Here is a 22319-nt window from a genome sequence, read left to right as displayed (position 1 = left end):
TATATTGGGTCAAAGTCTTTAAATTTTTTTCTCTTTGAATTGTTAAGTCTTGGTACTTGGATCCAGACTGTCTTCACTCGTGAAGAGTAGTTCACTTGCCAGTTGCCACGTCCCAATCACCTAGCACAGTCAGGCTGGCACGGAGTCACTGCTGAGCCTGAATGTTCAGAATATAGTGAATTTATGAAACGTTGATGATCAGGAACCCATTAATAGTTGTTGCTACATGTTGGCCATAGATACTATAGGAGTAACGGATTAGCCTTTGTTGTACGGTGTTCCAGACAAGACAGAAAATTTGAATTTCTGGTCAGAGTGATTCTCAGCCATTAGCTTGCATCAGAATCATCTGGAGGACTGGCTGAACTGCAGATTGCTGAACCCTAGTCCTGCTGCTTCTGATTCAGTACTGGGGGTGGGGCCTTAGAATTTGCGTCCCTGACAAGTTCCCGAGGACCATACTCTGGGAACCACTGCCATAGAACATGCCAACCGCTGTTCAGATGCCACAGCATTCTCGCCTTCTGCGAGTCTTAAGTGACAGAGGAAGGAGCTTGGTGACTACCATTCACTATTCACTAAGACAGTCTGGATCCAAGTACCAAGACTTAACATTTCAAAGAGAAAAAATTCTAAAGACTTTGACCCAATATAAACTATTTTATGGAGCAAATTTATTTTTAAAAATTCATAATGTTGGTCTTTAAGTCACTTGTAAGTACTCTGGGTTTGTCTTTCTAAACTTTATTTATTTTTTCATTTTATGCCTGAAATTGCTTTTTGAGCTTTAGTTTCACTTACCCTGTTCCTTTTAGCATTGAGCTCCTATTGATACTCTTAAGTCCCAGATCAAATATTACAGAATTTTATGTTCCAGTCATCTGTTCCGTTCTCTCTCTCTCTCCTCAGCTGGGGGATTGGGCAGACCTTTTCTAGAGAGAGTGAGAGCTTAGTTATAGTCTACACCAATGAACTCCAAATGTGTTTGATCAGTCACCCTGTCAATATTAAAACTTTTGAGTGTGCACTTCTACTAAAGATAAAGTAAAAGTGTTAGTCATTCAGTCGTGTCTGACTCTTTGAGACCCTATGGACTATAGCCTGCGAGGATCATGTGTCCATGGAATTCTCCAGGCAAGATTACTGAAATGGGTAGCCGTTCTCCAGGGGATCTTCCTGACCCAGGGATCAAACCCAGTCTCCCGCATTGCCTGCAGATTCTTTACCTTCTGAGCATATTTAAGATACTTTTAATCAATTGCATGCCTAACATAGTACCTATATATAGTATAAAAAATTTAAAGTATGAGAAATACATAAACATATCCATACAATTATCTATCCATACAAAGTTCTAATATTATCCTAACACATGATACAGAAATGGTAATGTAGTCTTAGCACCCTCCCATGACTCTTCTTAGGAATCTAAGTTTATAGACTGTCATCTAAGAACTCAACATGATGTTTAAGCACAAAGTAAGCGTTTCATAAAACATGCTGAGGAACTTCCCTGGTGGTCTGGGGGCGCGATTAAGACAGTGCTTCCACTGCAAGTGGTGAAGGTTCCATCTCTAGTTGGGGAACTGAGATCCTACACGCTGCCTGGCTCAGCCACAAAAAACACAACAACATACTGAATTAAGGGCAACAAAGAGTTTAATCCAGTGACCATTAATGAAGCATCTTATACTACTGAGAAATAGAAGGAATGTCGTAAAGTAGGAAGTAATTCTTGGAGAACATAAAGTGCAAGTGCCTAATGGTTTTAGCGATTTTATTTCTCTAACTCCCTTTCTCATTGAATCACCTCTGCTTTCTCATCTGACCCTCAGATACTTCAGTTACATGACTCCTCTGATTCTGGAATATGCTTGTGCTGACTTCCACAGCGTGTCAGGGACAGGGATTAAATGAGAAGAATTAGGATTGGAACTTTTATTTATGTTCTTTGGTTTTCTGGGTCTGCTTGTTTCCTCTAACATATGGACAAGGTTCCACGCAGACCTGTGACTCACCAGTGCAAACACTTGCACGGACATAATGCGCATGCCTGCCTAATGGTGTTAATATCTTTTGGATTAGTGGTCCCTATGTCTGTATTGACACAGTTGCTCACAGCCCCTCTTTGGAAAGCATTCTGTTTTCTTAACGAGATCCCAGTGTTAATGCTGCCAGTGGGAAACTCTCACTTACAATCCTGGGATAGCAGTTGCCCTTATGGGTGTCAGAAACAAAAGCTGGACCTCTGCCTCTTCTTGTCCTTTTCCTTTATTTATCCCTTCACTCGTCACCACACAAACACAGGCATTCAGCCTTTGTCATCACCCGCCCTGTGTTTGTGATTGATCGGAACACGCCGGCCCAGTCTCTGATACTCAGGCTCTCCTTCTCTGCTCCGTTGTCTTGCTATGCCCTTGCTTCTGAAATCAAGATTGTGTGTCTGCCCAGTGTAGCTGAAAAGGGACATGGAGGTGATGGCAAAAAAGTATCTGCTGAAGTTAAGACCTGTCAGCATGGCACCAGACCTCAGATTCTTACCATTTGGTAAAGCAGCTCGTGACAGGTCACATCCATAGCCTGCACATAGGATGCCCCCCAGTCCTGCAGGGTGGGATCTAGTCCTCGAAGCATCTGGCACACTGCACTGTGCTCTTGTGGCTTTTGTGGGTCATGAAGGATAACTCTGAGGCTCTTCTTTCGTATTGAAAGCTCAAAGAGACTTACTAGTGGGTCACTGTTGACCCAGGAAATAATTCCAGTTACAGACTGCCTCTCCTTGAGGGCTACGTCATGTACTTTGATTTTCCCAAAGTTTAGTCACTTCAGTATGTGCCCCGTTGTGATGTGGTTTGAGAGTTCTGCTTAGCTGACTGTTATTTATATTATGTTCTTTAAATCGAGTCATTTTTAATGTAAATAAAATAAGCCTCATCCTAAGAAACAGTATCTGTGAAACCAGGAGTTGGAGAGAAGAGATATATTTTTGTCTAATACAAATTAAATTTGCTAGTTTTGAGAAATGAGCATTCTTGTTCTTCCTGGCATTGTGTGGGCTATCGTTCAATGCACACAGCTCATCTGTTGGGATATTTTGGTAGGACTTCTCTGTTATTACTGAGGAGAACCTTGACTGAATATGGTACTATGCCAAGTGGATGGAAACTCCCGCTTTCATGATATATCCTGGTTCCCTACTTACTGAAAATATACATCCTCTTGTCCCAGGTTCAGGGATACCGTGATGGCTTGGGATTATTTTCAAACCCGTATTCAACAGTTTACTCCCGGGTTCTCCTGATAAATAGAGTACCTGGTAAACACTGTTCACTGGCCAAATCACTCAACAGATCAGAGCTAATGTAACACTGGAAATGACCTTCTCCTGGTGCTAACTTCAGTCTTACCTGTTTCATTATATTAAAAAAAAAAAACAACCAACTTGCATATAATTAATAACTTTGGGCCTGCAGAAGTTTTTGTGAGTTTGTACCTGTTGCTTGGTGAGGTTGCCCAGTGTCCCCCTTTCCAGAACTACCCATCTGCAGTTGGCATTTCAGCCACCAATTAATAGAAAGGACATCTCACGAGTATTTCTGGAAGCGTGTGCACTTTTAGGACAGATTCAGAACAGGGAACTCTCTGGATCCTTAGCACTCAAGTTTTGGTCCAGGCCACATAGCTTCACCGTCACACAGGAGCATGTAATATCTTGGGTCCCCTCCCACAGTTACTGAATCAAAATCTGCATGTTAAAAAGATCTCCAGCCAGTTTCTATCTGTGATAGAATTTGAGAAGCATTGGCTTCCCTGGTGGCTCAGACGGTAAAGAGTCTGCCTGCAATGCAGAAGACCTGGGTTCAATCCCTGGGTCAGGGAGATCCCCTGGAGAAGGAAATAGCAACCCACTCCAGTATTCTAGCCAGGAAAAGTCCATGGACTGGGGAGCCTGGTATGCTACAGTCCATGGGGTTGCAGAGTCAGACATGACTGAGCAACTTCACTTCACTCTGTGATTAGCCCTGGAAAAAAGGAAGAGTGTGTATCCTTACCTATTAGACGCAGTTTTAAACCTTTCATCCTAGGTGACAAGTCTTTGAGTCATTCTCTTGCCATCTTCAACTTTTGCCATACCTGCATATATGTGTTTTTATTTTTTTTCTTAAAATTGATGAAGTTAAATAGGTTTTATAAAAAGTTATCACTGAGAAGTCACAACTCTGATATATTACTTTTTTTTTTTTTTTTACACACAGGCATGAACCCTTACCTATGAAAGTGATGGTATTTGTATATCACTAACTCATCCAAGTCACTATGTTAGTAGGCCATTCCCTGAGGACCATTGCAGAAAAGTGACCCATATTTCTTCAAGATAATTTGTATTTCTAGAAAAAGATAAACCCAGATGTAAACAGTCAATAGCTTGTGTTTCAGATGTGAAGTTAGTTACGGTAGACTTCGTTTCTCGAGGCGCAATATTGAGAACAGATAATAACAATAATCTCCATCATTGTTTAAAAGCACAAATCTGGCACTTAATAGACTAATTCACAGTCACTCCAATTGCAAGTTTTCCTCATGAATATCATATCACAAGGGAATGTGAAATCCTCTAATTAAACATGATCTGAAAAGCAGCAGAAAATTGAGATGATGAGCGTTGTGGGGAAGGAGAGTCAGGGACTCACTGCGTGGGAGAGTGAAACAGAGAGAAGCGTGTGTCTCTCCCAGTTTGGAGAGAGTTCCCATCTTTCTGTGTTCTAGAGCTGGCCCTTTGATGGGCTTTAATAAAACACCATTCTCTTTGATGATAGAACTGATTGCCAGCTTGCTTTCAGAAACCTGATTAATAAACACTTAAGGATGTTATATTTCTGAAACGATCAAAAAAGCAAAACTGAAGGCAGTGTGCTGGAAATGCAAGGGCTGAATCTTGTCCCAACTCTTCAGAAGCAGTCCATCTGCTTCTTGAAGTGTTCTCAGTGAAAGTTAAAGGACAAAGGTCGTTTTCACAAAGGCCCCAGGAAAACAGATACAATGCGAGGTCACCCTTTTCCCTGTTCCCACATACCATTTTCCCTTCCCTAGACAGATGAAAAAGCTCCCTCCCCACCCCACCCCCCCACACACTACACTATAACACATGAAGAGACCGGACCTGTCCTCTTATTTACTACAAGAGTGTAGGATTTGACTTCTGGCTGATTTTGAGGCATTATTCTCTAGTATGAAAAATGCTCAAAATAATAGACTCCAAGGTGGAAAATTGTCCTCAATATGTCAGTAATCATTTCTTTTGCGATTGTGAAATCTGCATTACTTTTTTTTTAATTGGTCATCCATGATCAAATTCCTAAGCCAGCTCACCCAGTTTGATATCGTTCAAGTTGACTTGATATCAGTTCTTGAAAATTAGTGTTAAAGCATCTGAGGTCTGATGATGTTTTCAGGTATCACTTTATCATTCAAAATCAAATTTGGACTCTATATTCAGACTTAAGAAATTTGATGTTACTTCAAATCTCAGTGAGTAGGATAGAGTAGCAAAGTAGGGAGCAGGGAAGTGTGATAAGAACTAAGAAGTGAAGAGAAAGAAAGAAAGTAGGATGGGTTTTGTGTAAGTTGTTAAAGCATGGTGGGAAAGAGGATGGTGGCCGGTAGGGAAAGGGAAGCGCTGAACAGCCTCTAAGTCAAAGGAGGTAGCCAAGGGGAGTAGATGTGCTTTTTGGTGTATGTATTTGCAGGGCGTGGGGAATGCTTTAGATAAAGGTCACTTCCTGCTCTCCCTCAGAGGTAAGGACATAGCTATCATTTCTTTAACCAAATCTCATTCAGCAACTACTCCTTATCCATTTTTTTTTCAACTTATTTTATTGGTTATCAATAACAAGTTATATTTATAAATACATTCATGAATGTGTTTTTCTTCAAGAATTTAGTTGATAATTCAAGCAATGTATATACAATTAAAATTTCATATAAATATTAATACACTGCATATATTTACATAAATATCAATATGATGTATATGTTTATTATAATATATCCATATATATTTACAAATTATATATTTCAAAGAATTTAATTTACAACCTCATAGAACAATACTTTTTCTGCCCAAATATATTGTCAACAATTTTATATTTACCAAGGTGACATCATGAACATAAATGAAGTTCGTCATCTTATAAAGATAAATGCTCCTCTTCTTTTCTACTCTTGAACTCAGAGGAGTAACAGTATAAATGAATTCCAGAAAACAGAGTATTTTAGTTGCAAAAATGCTTGGGGGGTGTTTCTGCACACACCCTCTTTAATCTGCATAACTAATGAAAGTTTGGTGGAGGCCTTCCCCTGGGAGAAGCAACACAGGTCATCACTTGTGTTTCCCTGTGGTTGTGACATGAGGAATTGGAAGGCAGGACAGTTAAGTGACTTGCGAGGTTCCTTGTTTTTAGCGCTTCTGTAATGAGGAACAAAGTCTTTATTCACCTGGTACCCATCCCTCCACATAGTGCTGGCCCTCAGGAAAAGGTGGTTACGCTCCATTCACGTGTTGGGTGGAGAGATCCACAAAGTACATTCCGAAATGATTTTTCAGTACACCAAGGGATCAACAGAATCTGCAGAACAAAAGTTGTCCCTAGGCATTCATTCCTCAAAATGTTTGGTTGCTCAGGTTTTATTTTTATTAAAATTGATCTCCATTCCTCCCCCCAAGTCAGACTTCAAAAATTATACTAAAGTGATTTCAAAATTATTTTAAATTATAAGTTCTTTTGAGAATGGAGATAATATATCTGGAAAAAAGAAAATCAGCAAAAGTGAAGCAACAAAAATATATATGTAAAGAAAACAAACTCTAATCTTTACACTTATGTTCATTTGATTTTTGGCAAAAGTGCCAACATAGCTCACTTGGGATAGAATAATCTTTTCATCAAACACTGCTGGAACAACATGCAAAAGAATGAAGTTCTATACCTGCCTCACATAAAATATAAAAATTAACTCAAACTCGATTAAATGTGAGGGCTAAAGCTCTTGGAAGAGAATATAGAATAAGTCTTAATTACTTTGAATCAGTCAGTGGTTTCTTAAATGTGACACCGCAAGCACAACAAGGAACTAAAGGGGAGAGAAAAAAGATTGGACTTCACCAAAATGTAAGACTTTCGTGCCAGCATACCATCAATAAACTGAAAAGACGGCCTACAAAATGAGTACCAGTGTTTGTAAATCTTGTATCTCATAATGGGCTCGCATGCGGAAATACATACATGAAAAAACTTGCAGCTCCAAAATAAAGAGAACCCAGTGTTTTTTGATAGGCAAAGGGTCTGAATCGACATTCTCTAAAGAAGATACACAAATGATCAATAAGCACATGAAAAATTGATCAGAGCCCTTAACCTTGTTGTTTTTTTTAAATTGTCTTGGGACACAGTTCCTTTACGGTGTCATGGTTCCGCTGCATAGCAAACGAACAGCTGTATGTTTACATATATCCCCTCTTTTTTGGGTTTCCTTCCCATTTAAGTTACCGCAGAGTGTTGAGTAGAGTTCCCTGTGCTGTACAGTAGGTTCTCATTAGTTCTCTGTTTTATATATAGTACCATAGTGCCTATATGTCAATCCCAGTCTCTCAATTCATCCCACTTCCCCTTCCTCTTTTGTATCCATCTGTTTGTTTTCTGTGTCTGTGCTTCTATTTCTCCTTTGTAAATAAGATCTATACTGTTCTTCTAGATCCTCATATATGAGTTAAGATGTAATATTTGTTTTTCTCTTTCTCACTTCACTCTCTATGACAGTCTCTAGGTCCATCCACATCTTCTTAAATGGCACAATTTCATTCCTTTTTACAACAGTGATATTGTATATATCAGCACCATTAATCTTTAAAACAAGCATAAATCAAAAGTGCAGAAAGGTAACAATTTATATCTTCTGGAATGGTTACGAAAAAGACAGATGGCAAGCATATTGGCAAGGATGTGGAGAAATTGGAACCCACAAACAACGCTGGTGAGAATACAACATAGTGCAGCTGCTTTGGAAAATAGTCAGTTTCTCGCAATGTTGACCACAGAGTTGCACATGACCCAGCAGCTCTGCTCCTAAATAGACACCCCAGATGACTGAAAACAGATACTCAGACAGGCACACGAATGTGCATTGTAATATCACCACAGGAGCCACAATGTGGGACCGTCCCAAAGGTTAATCAGCAGATGAGTGGATAAACAAAATGTGTTCCGTACATGCAGGGGAATAGTACTCAGTCATGAAAAAGAAAATGAAGCACCGACACACGCTACTGTGTGGCCTTTCAAAACACCAAGATTCATGAAAGAAGCCAGATACACAAGACCACTTGCTGCATGGTCCAGTTTATAGGAAATGTTCAGGAAGAGGCAAATATCTAGAAACAGAAAGTTGATTAGTGATTGACAGAGACTAGGGCAGTGACTACTAATGGGTACAGTGTTTCTTTTTGGTGTGATATAGAATGTTCTAAAATTACATTCTGGTAATACTTTGACAGCTCTGTGAATATTGCATTATATACTTTATATATGCCATTGCATTATGTACTTTATTTAGTGAGTTATTTTTGGCTGCACCTCGAGTCTTAAGGGATCTTGGTTTCCCAGCCAGGAACTGAACCCACCCCTCACAGTGAAAGTGCCAAATCCTAACCACTGGAACCCATGAAATTCCCTGAATTATGTACTTTAAATAAGTGAGTTGTTTGGGATATGGACTGTGTTGTGCAGTTGCTCAGTCGTGTCTGACTCTTTGCAACCCGATGGACTGCAGCACACCAGGATTCCCTGTCCTTCACCATCTCCCAGAGCTTGCTCAAACTCATGTCCATTGAGTTGGTGATGCCATCCAACCATCTCGTCCTCTGTCATCCCCTTCTCCTGCGTTCTATCTTTCCCAGCATCAGTTTCATTGAGGGATATGAACTATACCTCAGTAAAACTTAGAAAAATGTATTCCATTATTTTGAGCCATTAGAAAATGACCAACGGTCTTCTGGAACTTTATGTGTCAAACAACATGCTAATGAAATGAAATACGATTTATAATTTGGGGTTGATGGTGAGGGCAAAGGGGAGAAGTTATAAGCCCTAATGGGCACAGATGCAGACTTTTGTTGCAGATGAATCAGGAATTGAGAAAAATAACAGAAGACAAATTTGGAAATTTGGAAAAGGGGATAAACAAACAGGGTGAAAATTAGTATACAGACATGAAAGTTAGCATGCAGGAAAATTGACATTGAGGTACAGCGAGGTGTCTGTGCTTTTCTTTTTTCTTTTTAGATTATTTCCCATTGTAGTTTATTACAAGATACTGAGATATTCCCTGTGCTATACAGTAGGTCCTTGTCGATTATTTTATGTATAGCCTGGAAAACCCCTGGACAGAGGAGCCTGGTGGGCTGCAGTCCATGGGGTTGCTAAGAGTCGGACACGACTGAGCGACTTTGCTTTCACTTTTCACTTTCATGCACTGGAGAAGGAAATGGTAACCCACTCCAGTGTTCTTGCCTGGAGGATCCCAGGGACGGGGGAGCCTGGTGGGCTGCCGTCTATGGGGCCGCACAGAGTCGGACACGACTGAAGCGACTGAGCAACAGCAGTGCAGGTTTGTGAATCCCGAACTCGGAATTTGTCGTTCCCCTCCTCTCCCCCTTTAGTGACCATAAGTTCTTTTTCTGTGTCTGTGAGTCTGTTTCTGTTTTGTAAACACATTCACTTGTGTCATTGTTTAGATTCCACGTATAAGTGATACGTCTTTGTCTTCCTCTGTCTGACGTCCTTCAGTTGCTGTGCTCACCTTTGAGTCCTTCCCTGTTGCTGCGCGTGACATCATTTCAGTCTTGTACGGCTGAGTAGTGTTCCATTGCCTGCATGTACCACGGCCTCTTTATCCTTTCACCTGTCAGTGGGTGTTTAGCTTTCTGCAATGTCTTCGCTCTTGTATTAATAAATAGTGCTGCTATGAACATTGGGGTACATGTATCTTTTTGAATTAGAGTTTCCCTTGGATATATGCCCAGGAGTGTGATTGCTGGAACATATCTTAACTCTATTTTCAATTTTGTAAGGAGCCGCCATACTGTTCTCCATAGTGGCTGTACCAGTTTACAATTACACCAACAGTATAGGAGGGTTCCCTTTTCTCTGAGGTGTCTGGTGTCTGTGTTTTTCCTCTCCTTCAAAGATTCTTCTCTTGGTTACCATAGGGAAAATTAGCTTACAGGACTTAGAGCATAAAGACCACTAAAGTGTACAGATTGAAGTAAGAAATTGTTCTTAGTTTTAGCAGTGATTCTAGTTCAAATTTGGGTTGAGTGGAGAACTTGAGAAGATAATAGTGTATCATCCCCAGTGAAAAACGATACCAATATTTAAAATCTTATCAAAGGCCAAAGACAGTGTTGAAACTAAGGCTCTGGCTGGTATACTTTGACATAGTAAGAACAAATACCAAGTTTTAAATAAATGTCAGTGATGCCATTACATCACACTGACTAATATAGAGCGTATTTAACATTATGTAATATTAGAAATTGTTACATATTTTTGTGTAATTATACTTTTTGTGGCAAGTTGATTCTTTCTAACCTGAAATGTTGTCAGTATTATTATGTTAATTAATATATCTAGTTTTTACGTACCAAGGATTATCAGAAGAAATTTAAATCACCTCTTTTTTTTTTTGACTGTGTACTATTTATATTTTATACATTTGAAATAAAGCTAAATAATAGAAAGTGTCAGAATGCTGTTTTTTCAAGTCAGTTAGCATCATTCTGGTCCCAGCCTTCAAGAATTTTTTTAAAGGGCAAATATTTATTGCATATATGTCCACATGGAAATTGAATAGAATAACATAATTATTGTCTGTTCATGCACCAGTCCATCTAACATTAACTGAACTCATGTTACGTGCAAGGTGCTGAGTAGGTAGAGATGAATTAGATGCAATCCCTGCCCCTAAAAATTTTCAACCTGGGAGTTCATAATAAGACATCGTCTGTTAAACAATTGACCTTACACTTTTGAAGGTTAATTTGGGGGGAAGCATGTTTAGATCCCTTTAAAATCAAATATATCTATTTATTCATCCATTATTCAACACTTTATTCAGCATTTATTCAAAACTGATCTTGGCAGCTTTTCAGAATTTATATACTTCTCACATCAGTGAGCTCCCCTTTGAACAGTTGATTTAAATGACTAAGTCACAGGCTTTATCTAACCATGTTGAGGTGGTCATTTTTCCACCAAGTTTCATCATAAAAATGAAATTCTGAGTTAATTCAAGTTTAAAAATTCCCATGCTCGTTTATTAAACTTTATTTACTCTTCTGAAAATATGGGTGTTGGATTAGATTACCATAAGATCACCTCTGGTCCTGCAAATTCATAAGTGTGTGTGTGTGTGTTTGCTCAGTTGGATCCAACTCCTTGTGACCCAGCCGACCAGGCTCCTCTGTCCATGGGATTTTCCAGGCAAGAATACTGGAGTGGCCATACTCTTTTTTTTTTTTTTCAATTGGCATGTCCCAAAAGGCAGTAAGAATAGAAACTTTTTCCACTTTTCTGGTGAAACAGAAAAGCTCCCATTCAGGGGTAAACCTGCTGAGGTCTGAGGGTGCTTCATCCAGAATGACTAAAAGGCCAAAGCGGAACCTAGTCACACAGGCAGCAAAGGTATCACATTTGCTTACACCAGCATCATTCTGGAGAGTGAGTCCCACATAGACAGCACTTGATTTTTTCATGCATGTATATGTTTCTGTGTGGGTTTGTGAGGGTCTGTGTATGTGTTTATACATACATTGAACATTTGCCAGAAAAACATACCTGTCATGCACAAAATTTAAAACTTCAAAAGATACAAAAAATGATACAGTGAAAATTTCATTTCTCTACTCCCTTTGTTACTCCCCTCCTGCCCCAGAGGGAACAAGTATTACAGTATCTTACGTATCTTTCCAGAGAGGCTATTCCCGGCACCACTGCCAGTCTGTTCTTTTTCCTTGCAAAGCCAGTCGCCTTATTTCAGTCAGTTGTGTATGGATTGAGAGAGTGCCATGTGTGAAGCAGATAGCTAGTGGGAAGCTGCTGTGTAGCACAGGGTACTCAACTCGGTGCCCTGTGGTGATCTAGAGTAGGGGCAGGGAGGCTTAACCGGGGAGGGGATATTCGTGTACATATAGCTGATTCACACTGTTGGACAGCAGAAACTGATACAATATTGTGAAGCAGGTGTATTCCGATAAAATATAAAGTATTCACATAGGGAAAGCAAGTGACAGTGGGAGGCAGAGCCTGTTTCCATGTTTGTAAACTCTCGTAATGCTTGAGAAAGAGATCACAGCATGGCAATACGCCAGGGCACCTGCAGGGTTGACCAGGGTGGGGTTGTGCTCGGTGTGGGATGAAGTCAGGGCAAAGTTGAGGAGCCAGCACAGTATGAAGTGACCTTTTAAAAATAAGATCATGTAATGGTTTTGTGATAAAACTACAGTTTTAAGGTAGAGCACGTTTTCAAGGGGTCTGCTGTGTATGTAAATATGTATGTGCGCCAGGAGTTGGCATTTCTCTCAGCCTTCAGATGTGAATGGTTACCCTTGTGAAGCTTCAGTGAGCTGTCATCTATCCTTCCTTTGAAATAAGGATATTCAGCTAAACCAAGTATACATTCTTAGAGGAGAGTAGTTTTTTAATTCAGGTTACAGGGGATGTTGGGGAGTGGTAAAGTTACTAAATTATGTGCATTTTATTTCTAGTTGTAAATTCCTCTAGTGAAGACATGTTACTTTCTTTCACACTATAACTGAGAACCTTCCTGGCTTAACCCGCAAAGCACTGATGACTAACCATTGGCGATTTGTAACTAGTGAGGTTAATTTTGTATCTGAATTAGTTGAGTTTCTTCATTTCTAATCTAAAGAATCACACAAAGTAGGTACAATGACTAAGAATGTACTCAGCATGTAGCATTTCTTAAGAGCTACTTTAAAAAGTATCTGTGGTCATTGTTAAAACTTAGGACTGATTTCAAAGAGTGGTTCCATTTCTCTGAATATATCTTCTGGTGAAAATCAGCTCTGTACCGGATGGTTGACCCAGTAAATTTTATTTCTAACATTATTCATAAATATTAGAAACATGAAGGGAACCTCAGTGTCCAAAATGGAGGAATGTTAGATTGATTTTGGCAGGTAACTTGACCTGAGATGGTATATGACAAGCTGTTATGCGTCAATATATAAGGCTCTTAAGGATTAATTAGTTGATAACAAGACACATTATTTACAAAACTATCTTAAATTTGAAAGAATAATCCAAACCTCCATGCCTTAATTTATCAAAAATGGATTTGTGTGTATTTAGGGGTAATTTTTTTTTTCTTTTCAAGGTTTGTACAACAAATATACACTAATTCTTTTAGGATTATGAAAATACTTTAATCTTCACAAAATTGGTAAAGAAAAGAGTTATTGTGGTTGGGCTTCTTTTTTTCCTTTGTAAGATATTGGTTTAGAACAGTTTTCTTTTTAAATGATTTCCTTCCCTCAGATATTCTGGGGATCTTGTTACTTTGAAGGCTTCTTGGAGTTTCAATATTGCCAGTAATTTTTTAAATTCTGTTTTGTACCATCCTTTATTTATTTTTTAAATTCAGAAGATGGACATGGATAGGTAGTCATTCTGTGCTTCATTCCAATGGAATTTCACCCCTTTACCTGCTCAGAGAATATCATTTTATTGCTGGGCTTTAGAAATCTCACTGTAACTACCTTAGCTCTCTTGTGTTACTCTCTTTCTTCCATGAGGGCGCCTTTCAGTGCTTTTCCTAACTTAGTCTTTTGCTTTTTTTGTTGTTGTTTGTTTTTTTTTTTCTCAGAATTATTTTCTATTGTCAGGCAAAATAGTTTATTATTGTTTTAAAATGATATTAGGTTTCCAAGTGAATCATTTAAGAGCCGCAGAGAGACCTGTGGATCTTTGTTAAGGTGTGTGCTTAGACTGATGACCTAATATTGGCTGTGGATTAATTACGTTGTAAGTCAGGGACAAGTGGCATGTGTGTGTGTCTGTTCTATGAGTGTGAGTCGATAAAATACGTGAATACACACCCTGGCAGTTCTGTAAAATACAAGCCCCTCATGCATGTGCGGCATGTGTGTGTGTGTTGTGTGTGTGTGCATGTGTGTGTGTAATTATAATTCAGTGTGCCTGAAGTTCAGAGTCTGGCAGAGGCAGTGGAGTAAGTTGCAAAATAGCCCTTTCCTTGAAAAGAATGTGCTTTAGTACAAAACGGAACTCTTAATGTTAGTTTTACATTTCTGTTTGATGGAGTCTAAGGTTATGGAACGACTGTAAAAATAATTTGTCTGAAAGACGTCTGGATGCAGAAATCTAATGGAGAAAATATTTGAGAATATGGTTCATCAGCAAATACAACAGATTCACTTTTCTAAGCACCACGTGGCATGGATCAAGGCATCCTATGACCTGCATCCGTGTGGCCAAATCATTAGCTATTGATTGGAGCCCCAGTGGAGGAGTAAGCCCTTTGTGTTCATGCCAAGTTTTCTCCCAGTCTTGGTGTCAGTCATTGTAGGGATAGAATCTTCCTGCTCCAGTTAGCTTTGTTGTTGTTGTTATTAAGTTAATCATCTACTTGATACATTTGTCTTTCTCAGTTATTTCATTCTACATTCTAAATTATTTTATTGTACTCTGGTTGGTAAAATTAACTTGTGAAAAGACTGTACAGTTTGGGGGATGCTCTTTGTGGTAGAAGGGAGAGAAAAATTTTATAATGTTCTGGGCAGAATCTCAAAATCAAGTACAGATTATAATTTCCACTATGTAGACTAAATGGTAAGTTCCAGCTTTTTAAAAAATTTACGTATTTTTTAATTGAAGGAAAATAGCTTTGTAGAATTTTGTTGTTTTCTGTCAGACATCAATAAGAATCAGCCATAGGTATAAAGTTCTGGCCTTTTAACAAATCCTTTGCAGTCTGAGTAGAGAGGTCTGCCTCTTAACAAAAGCCTGTCGAGCACTTTTCTAATGTGATGCTAACATTTCTAATATTGGACTGTTCACATTTTGAAATTTAGCTCTTGCTTTGTAAGTAAAGTGTGCTGCAAAAGTAATTCATAAATTCCATGGGAAGAGGAAAGCACGAGTTGGTTTGTGTTTGCATTTTGGCCTCATGGGCCGGCTCCTCTTGCCTTTTATTGTCTGGTGGGATGGTTCTGGGCAGCCGATTCATTCTCTTGTCCTCTGTGTATTTTCTTTCAGTTTGTCCCATGAGGAACATCCACATAGCCATCCTCTCTATGGACACGGTGTGTGCAAGTGGCCTGGCTGTGAAGCAGTGTGTGAAGATTTCCAGTCATTTCTAAAGTAAGAATGATTTGATAACACTTTCTTCTTAGACGTAGCCGTCACCTCCCACTGTTCATGCTTTTCCTCATGAGATGCCTTTTTGATGCAGGGTTTCACACCACCATTTTGAAGATAGACTCACAATCACCATGTCTAGCATAGTCATAGGAATAGTTTTACAGATCTATTGAGTGTTGCCTTGTTAAGTGGAAGAGATTGATATCCAAGGGCAGTTTGATCCTATTTGTAAGATCCTTTACTTATTTTCTCAGAATGAGAGTGATTAAGTAAAAATTGTTCCAGTGTTAAACGTGTAGTAATTTAGTCTTTGCTTTTACTCACATCCCTCCATATTAAATTAATAATACAGGCACTAGCTCTAGTTTTATAAAATCGGTGTCAGTTACTGGCCAATTACAACTTGATGATTGGGCCTCTTTGTTTCTTCACAAATGACTTTACAAACGTCCAGGAAAAGCTACCAATTTGATTCTTACCTTTCTATATCACTGTTGGCTTTTGTTTGGATTCTTGTTGTTATAGGGAAAAGGATTCAGTTTAATTCCTGCAGTTAAAGTATGACTGAAACTTGGGCTATCCCATTTGAATCTATATGCCGATTAAGCATCCCTTGAGTAAATGGTGTGTTAACCCTCTGGAAGCTGAAATGAGATGCTTCTGCACTACATCGTAAGATTTCCTTCATATACAGTGCCTTGTCCTTTAAAAATATTGAGATGAAACTGCCCTGCATTATTGACATCACATAAATATATTCATAGTATCATTGAATCATTGATGTATGGACTAAGTATAATACTGCATTATATTCACTATATTTATATATCATGCAACAAGCAAACATATGCACGTATAAAACCCCTATATATATAGGTGCATGATGGTTTGCAAACTGGGTGTTGGGGTGGGCAGTGGGGAGTCTTTGCCTCAGACTTTTCTGTCTCGTTGAAGCCCCATAATGGAGGTGGGCTGCTTTACATGCAGGTCTCTGGTTTTGCAAGATCTTTATATTATTAGAACAGTCTCAGTATCTATCCTTATGGACCTGGGTACAGATATGTTAATAAAGCCACCACTAGAGATACAGTGTCACCTGCAAGCACTTCTGGTGAATATCATGTTTTTAATGAATGAATGGAAGCCTGTGAATCTGTTTTGGTGCTTTTCCACTTTTAATATTTTACTTCAAGAGCATTATGTGGTCATTAAAAACTTAAGTACTTAAAATTTTTTAGAAAAGAGATAGTTAAAATTGATTCTAAATATTAATACTCAAGAGCAGTGATACTTTATTTTAAATTAAGCAATAGCTCTTTACAATTATGATAATTCAAGTTAGTGCTACTGGGCCTTGTTCTCTCCTAAATCCGTTATTGTAGAATCTTTGTTTTCTTATTTCCTAATCACTTGCCTAATTGTATTTTGATAATGAGAAAAAGATCTTGGCAGAAACATTTCAATTCTAGTTTCACTTTCTGTAGCAATGCTCACTTTTGATAAATATCTTGGTTTAATTTCACTCCTCTATAGGATGGCCAGTGAACATCTGTAAATATGATTTATTTTTTATAAAGTTTCTAGAACTATAGAATTACTATCAACATTCTTACTGACTTGTGTCATTAGGGAAAAGGGCATTTTTCCAATTGACCACTTAAAATTTTTTGTTAATAGGCAAAGTATTTCCCACTCAGATCTTAGGTCCATTTAGTATGTGAGCTGATGTTAGGTATATATATATATATATATGTAGTGGGGGGTGCAGATATACCTCCATGAAAAGATAGCACACTTTCAAACCACACCCATTTCTAAAGAAATGGATCTGAAGGTCATCAGAATAGAGCCTAGACTTGATTCCTATAAAAAAGCCCATTTTTCTTCTAAGGATATTAGGAGTCTGGCCCTTGTATAGGAAACCACCATTTAGTTTTCACTTTTATTCATGTCCCTCTATTATTTTGTGTGGTTTTGCACATGACGTGGCATGTTTGCTCAAAGAAATTGAAATGCTCACTCTAGTCCTGCAACTGTTGCTTCTTTAGTTCCTAGTACTTGCTTATTGATGTATGTTTGTTGAAATATTTACGTTTGCAAGTTAAAGAAAACCAACTTAAATTGGCTTAAACCAAAGAAAAGGAGGGTGGTGTTGGGGGTTGATAACTGGTCTGATAATACAGCTGGCTGCAAGCATGACTGGACCCTGATGCTTCAACAAGGTTATTGGAGTATGGATTCATTGCTCCTTAGCTCTGTTTTCTTCTGTGTTGACTTCCTACTCAGGCTCTTTCCAAGTAAAAGTAAAGAAGACAGATTCACCCGCCATAAGTTGATTGATCCCAGAGTGCATCTCTTTTTTCGGTAGTTCCAGAAAAGTGTTCTTTGCGGGCTGTCATTGGCTCAGATTGAGTAGGTGTCCTAGCTCTGAATCAGTCATGAGGCAGCCAGGCCTGAGTCACATGCCGACCTGCAGAGTGCAATAAATTGTTCATGCCCCAGGGGCCACACGGGGGCTGGGGATGAGAGACTTGGTTCCCAAAAGTAAAAAATGACTCTTGTAAAGCAGCAGATGGAGAGTAAATGCTGAATAATAAAACTGCCTCTAGTTCTTAGAGCTCTCATGGTGCTTTCCCAAGTTTACCCATTGGTTGACAGTCTATGACAAATTCAGGATTTTGATGTTCTTCCTCAGTGGTATCTTAGCTCTTGGAAATTCACAGTAGTCTTCCAGTGTAAGGCCTAGAGTAGTGAAAAGTAAGTAACTCTTGGGAGTTCACGCCCTTCATGTGTTGGTTCAGTCTGAAGGGTGGTCATATTGGCTGTAGTGAAACCAGCTTTGCCATATGGCCTCTTGGAATGACATCACAGCAGTGTCATTATTATCAGGAAGTGATGTTTGAAGCATTTCTTCTCAAACTGCCAGATTTTGTAGACTCTGAAAGTACCTTTTTCCTGGGCCCATGAGCAGGACCTTGTCCCATGATCCCACTTTAGAAGTATTCTCTTACGGTTTTAGAAAATTGATATTTAGAGGTCTTAGATTTTCAAGACACTCTTACTTAACACAGTGTCGATTGCTGTGCACTCCCTTTTTTTTAATCACCGTGCTGCATGGCATGTGGGATCTTAGTTCCTCAGTCAGGGATCAGACCCACATTCCCTGCCTTGGGAGTGCAGAGTCTTAACCACTGGACCGCCAGGAAATTCCCTGCTCTGTCTTTGATTTAGAGGTTGCTTCATAGATTTTTTTTTTTTTTAATCGCCTGTCTTCTAAATTTGAATTTTACACTCCCCTGGTATAGCTCTGGCCTGTTCCATAGTCATAATTTGAAGTGCTTTACATATATAACTCAGTTAATACAGCCACCTTATAGTGATACTATTGCAGTATTACTCTCAAGCTACAGATAAGGATACTAAGGAACAGCAAGGTTAAATAATTTTCCCAAGGTCACACAGCTAATAATAGGTGGAGTCAAGATCTAAACCCAGACAGTGAGACTTCATAGGACTTGCTGTTAACTGTTACATAATAGCGCCTGGTTAGAAGCAGTTCATTTTATTAACAGTATGCTTACTCTGTATGGCAATAAGCATAAAGAAAGCTTTGAAGAAAGGCAGAATGGGTCATGAAGCCAGTTGCTAGGAGTGTGTTCTTTGAGCTCAGTATAAGCACGTGTGATTTGGGATGATAATAATAACTGGGAGGGAGGGTTGGGAGAATGAAAAGGTACATCACGTCAGGTGTCTGTCCGTAGCAGGCACTGTCAAAAAATATTAGTACTTCTTTTCTCATCTACTTAAGTGTATTTTTAAAAAGAGAAATAATTGAAGCTATACAAACATTGGGCTTCCCTTGTGACTCAGCTGGTAAAGAATCCACCTGCAATGAGGGAGACCTGGGTTCGACCCTTGGGTTTGGGAAGAGCCCCTGGAGAAGGGAAAGGCTACCCACTCCAGTATTCTGGCCTGGAGAATTCCATGGATGGGGTTGCAGAGTCAGACACAACTGAGCAACTTTCAGTTTCACTTTCTTACAAGCATTTCTGACCTTGTACCTAGGGAAGAGGTTGTGACTATGCAGAGCTTTAATATGTCAGAAGAGACTGTTCTTTAACATAATCCTTAACCATAAATTTCAGTAGAGTGTCCTACACAGTCAAAGGTGATTGTCAGACAGGGCCAGCAAACTCTTCCTGTAAAGGAGCCAGATAGTCGATATGATGGACTTCCGCAGGCCACCCAGTCTCCAACACAAGCACTCAGCTTGTGGGCACAGAAGCAGCCATAGGACTCTGTGTGAGGAGCTGGTGTGGCTGTGTTCTTTGCACCAGTTTGCTGACCTCTGACCTAGGGTACTCTTTGGTGTCCTTATGTTTTCAGCTGAGCCACATCCTTGAATTTCCTGGGCATCGCTCTCCTGGCTTGTTTCAGGTCTCAGAATGAGACCTTTTTTTTTTTCCCCCTCTTCCTGAGGAAAAAATATCATAACTGTTGGTAAATCAGAACCAGAGATTTGACACTCTTCTGTGATCTTTCTGCAGTGTTTGTTCCCAAGGTGAGGTATACCACAGGGCCCTTGATTTCAAAGATAAATACTGTACAAATAACCGTCCTGTTGGCTTTTCCTCCCAGCCAACAGAGGGATGCTTTATCAGAATCGGCAGATACCCAGTCTATTGTGTGCATTTATTTCCCTGTTTCTTCTCAAAACAAGTTGCAGTTTGAGTGTTTTGTTTTGTTTTTTTTTAATCTGTCAACCGTGAGTTATCATGTGACGGTTGTGTTTGTTGGAGGGAGCCGATACCAGCAGGTACCCGTGCTCAACTTCACTGCAGCCCGCCAGCCCTGCATTGCTTGGAATCCTCCGATAACAGAAAAACAAAAACAAGCCCAGTACCATCCAGATAGGTGAAAGTTCCGAGTGTGCTCCTGTCCGCACCCCTCGTGGATCAAGTTTTTTGTTTTTTCTTTTTTAACCAGGTTGAAGTCAGAGTCCTCACTGATAAAAACAGGAATCTATAATTCTTTCTCTTTGCTCTTTGAAAAAGGGCACATACTATTCTTCAGCAAGGTGGGGAGTGGATGTGAAGGTTAAATCATGACCACATTTTCCTGTTTCTGACTTGGAGGGTAAAATCAGACACAGATCCATAGTTCCACAAATACCAGGCCCTCATGTGTGTTTGGGAAAAAGTATAATTTGGGCCCTTGCTTACTAGCCATTTGAAAGAAATTTTGTTTTCATTTTTATCTTTTGGTTATTGCTCATGAAGAAAAGCACCATACCAGACAATCAAAACCCAAATTCCTTTACACGTTAGTCAGATGTACATTACTTCTTAAAGCCAAAATAAATTTTATATGTCCTCTTGGAGAAGACAGGGAAATGTCGCAAGAAAATGCCAAGCAGTGGAACTTTGACCCTTTCAAAAAGGTTGAGGGCTGGAGACAGCAGAGGACATTTCATCACTAATTCACTTTTTAACGGAAAAAAAAAAAAATTTTTTTTTCCTGTGAATTTCACTTCTGAAAACTGTGAAGAATTTTATGTGCAAGAAACTCCTAAGTGCTGGTCTGTGATGTTTTCACAAGTGTTTTTATCATGGTAACATCTTGTTTACTTTAGTTCCCGGCCTAAAACTACTTGGAACATGTTAAGAAAACATTTCAAGAAAGCCTCGACAAAGAGGCTTTTGTTTCCGCAGCCACCGCGAGGCTGCAAGGATCACAAAGGTGTTAACTTTCAGCCCCTTAAGCGCTTCCACATGAAATTCCAGCACTGATGTTTGTGGTTTTGGAAAAACAAAGTGTATGTTAAAGAAACCAGGTATATGCTAATACATGTCGAAGGAGGCCGGATATCATAAATTGTTCGAAACCTATTCGTGGCTCTGGGTTTGCACGCCTGAACGTTCTGCAGTGAAATTACCTCTGGTGAGTACAGGAGAGCACGTGGAGGGGGTACTAGCCTTATAGAAGGTGGGCATATGCAAATAACCATTCTCGCCTCTGCATTTCAATCTCCAGAACCGGGGGTGGGGGGTGGGGGGAAGAAAATTTCCCCCATCAGTTCCCAGGCGACAAGTCTTGGAGTTTTGCACAACGAGCTTAATATGTTTATGGATTGACTTTCCCACTTACGCCTTTTTGAGTTGGTTTGAGAAAAAGAAATATCAGGTGGTACCAAGAAACATTTCTTTCCCCCTTAAAGTCTCTCCCTTCACCTTTCGACATTGTTCAGGAGTTCAAGACCTTTCCAAGCACTCAGAGGTCAGAATGGCCTAAATGCCACAGCACCCTCTAGTGATCGATAGAATGTTCCATAGAAAAGTTGAGACAAGTTTGCCAAAGACAACAGGCCCAGTGCCACCTCTTAGCTCAAAAAAAAAGCAAGTAACATCGGAATGCATTTTTTTTTTCCTGTCAGCAAACAGATTTTAGTCAGAAATGCAAACGAAATTTAATTTTTCCTCATAGGCTTTGAAAGCATTTGAGAATTTTCTGACTGTCTACCCAGTCAGTTCTGCATATCACCGTGCCCCTGTACCCAGCACAGTGCGTCACCGTAGAGACAATGCGTTCTTATATTTTAAGTCATTAGCTAGCCTAGGTGTTTCACGTGATCACTTCCGGCGTGTAATTATAAAGCAGTGCTGAAAAGATAGGGATCGTCTTCACTGCACACTTTTATTGACAGTGTCTACCATATTACGGCCATGTCTAAATGGTAAAATTTATTATTAGCAGCAGCGTCACAAAAGTCTGAGACAGCGATTTTCCTTTCAATAAAAGTAGTTAAAAACCTTTTAGAAAATCCATAATTTTGATTGCTGGTACTTCATAAATGTATAACTGGTA

At 39.4% G+C, this 22319-nt stretch overlaps 1 protein-coding gene across 9 annotated transcripts in view; it reads left to right on the top strand.

Moving 5' to 3' along the window:
• The window catches only part of FOXP1 (forkhead box P1), a 622522-nt gene that overhangs the window by 550551 nt on the left and 49652 nt on the right, over window positions 1–22319 (top strand). For all 9 annotated transcript variants that reach the window (XM_040247247.1, XM_040247245.1, XM_040247242.1 and 6 more), the window contains one exon: window positions 15351–15455. In XM_040247247.1, coding sequence (XP_040103181.1) covers window positions 15351–15455 — 105 coding nt within the window. The remainder of the gene's footprint in view (window positions 1–15350; window positions 15456–22319) is intronic.

This window comes from Oryx dammah, unplaced genomic scaffold (genome assembly GCF_014754425.2).
Source record: "Oryx dammah isolate SB20612 unplaced genomic scaffold, SCBI_Odam_1.1 HiC_scaffold_9, whole genome shotgun sequence".
NCBI lineage: Eukaryota > Metazoa > Chordata > Mammalia > Artiodactyla > Bovidae > Oryx > Oryx dammah.
The sequence above is the reverse complement of the archived record's forward strand: the minus strand, read 5'-3'. Positions and strand labels throughout refer to the sequence as shown.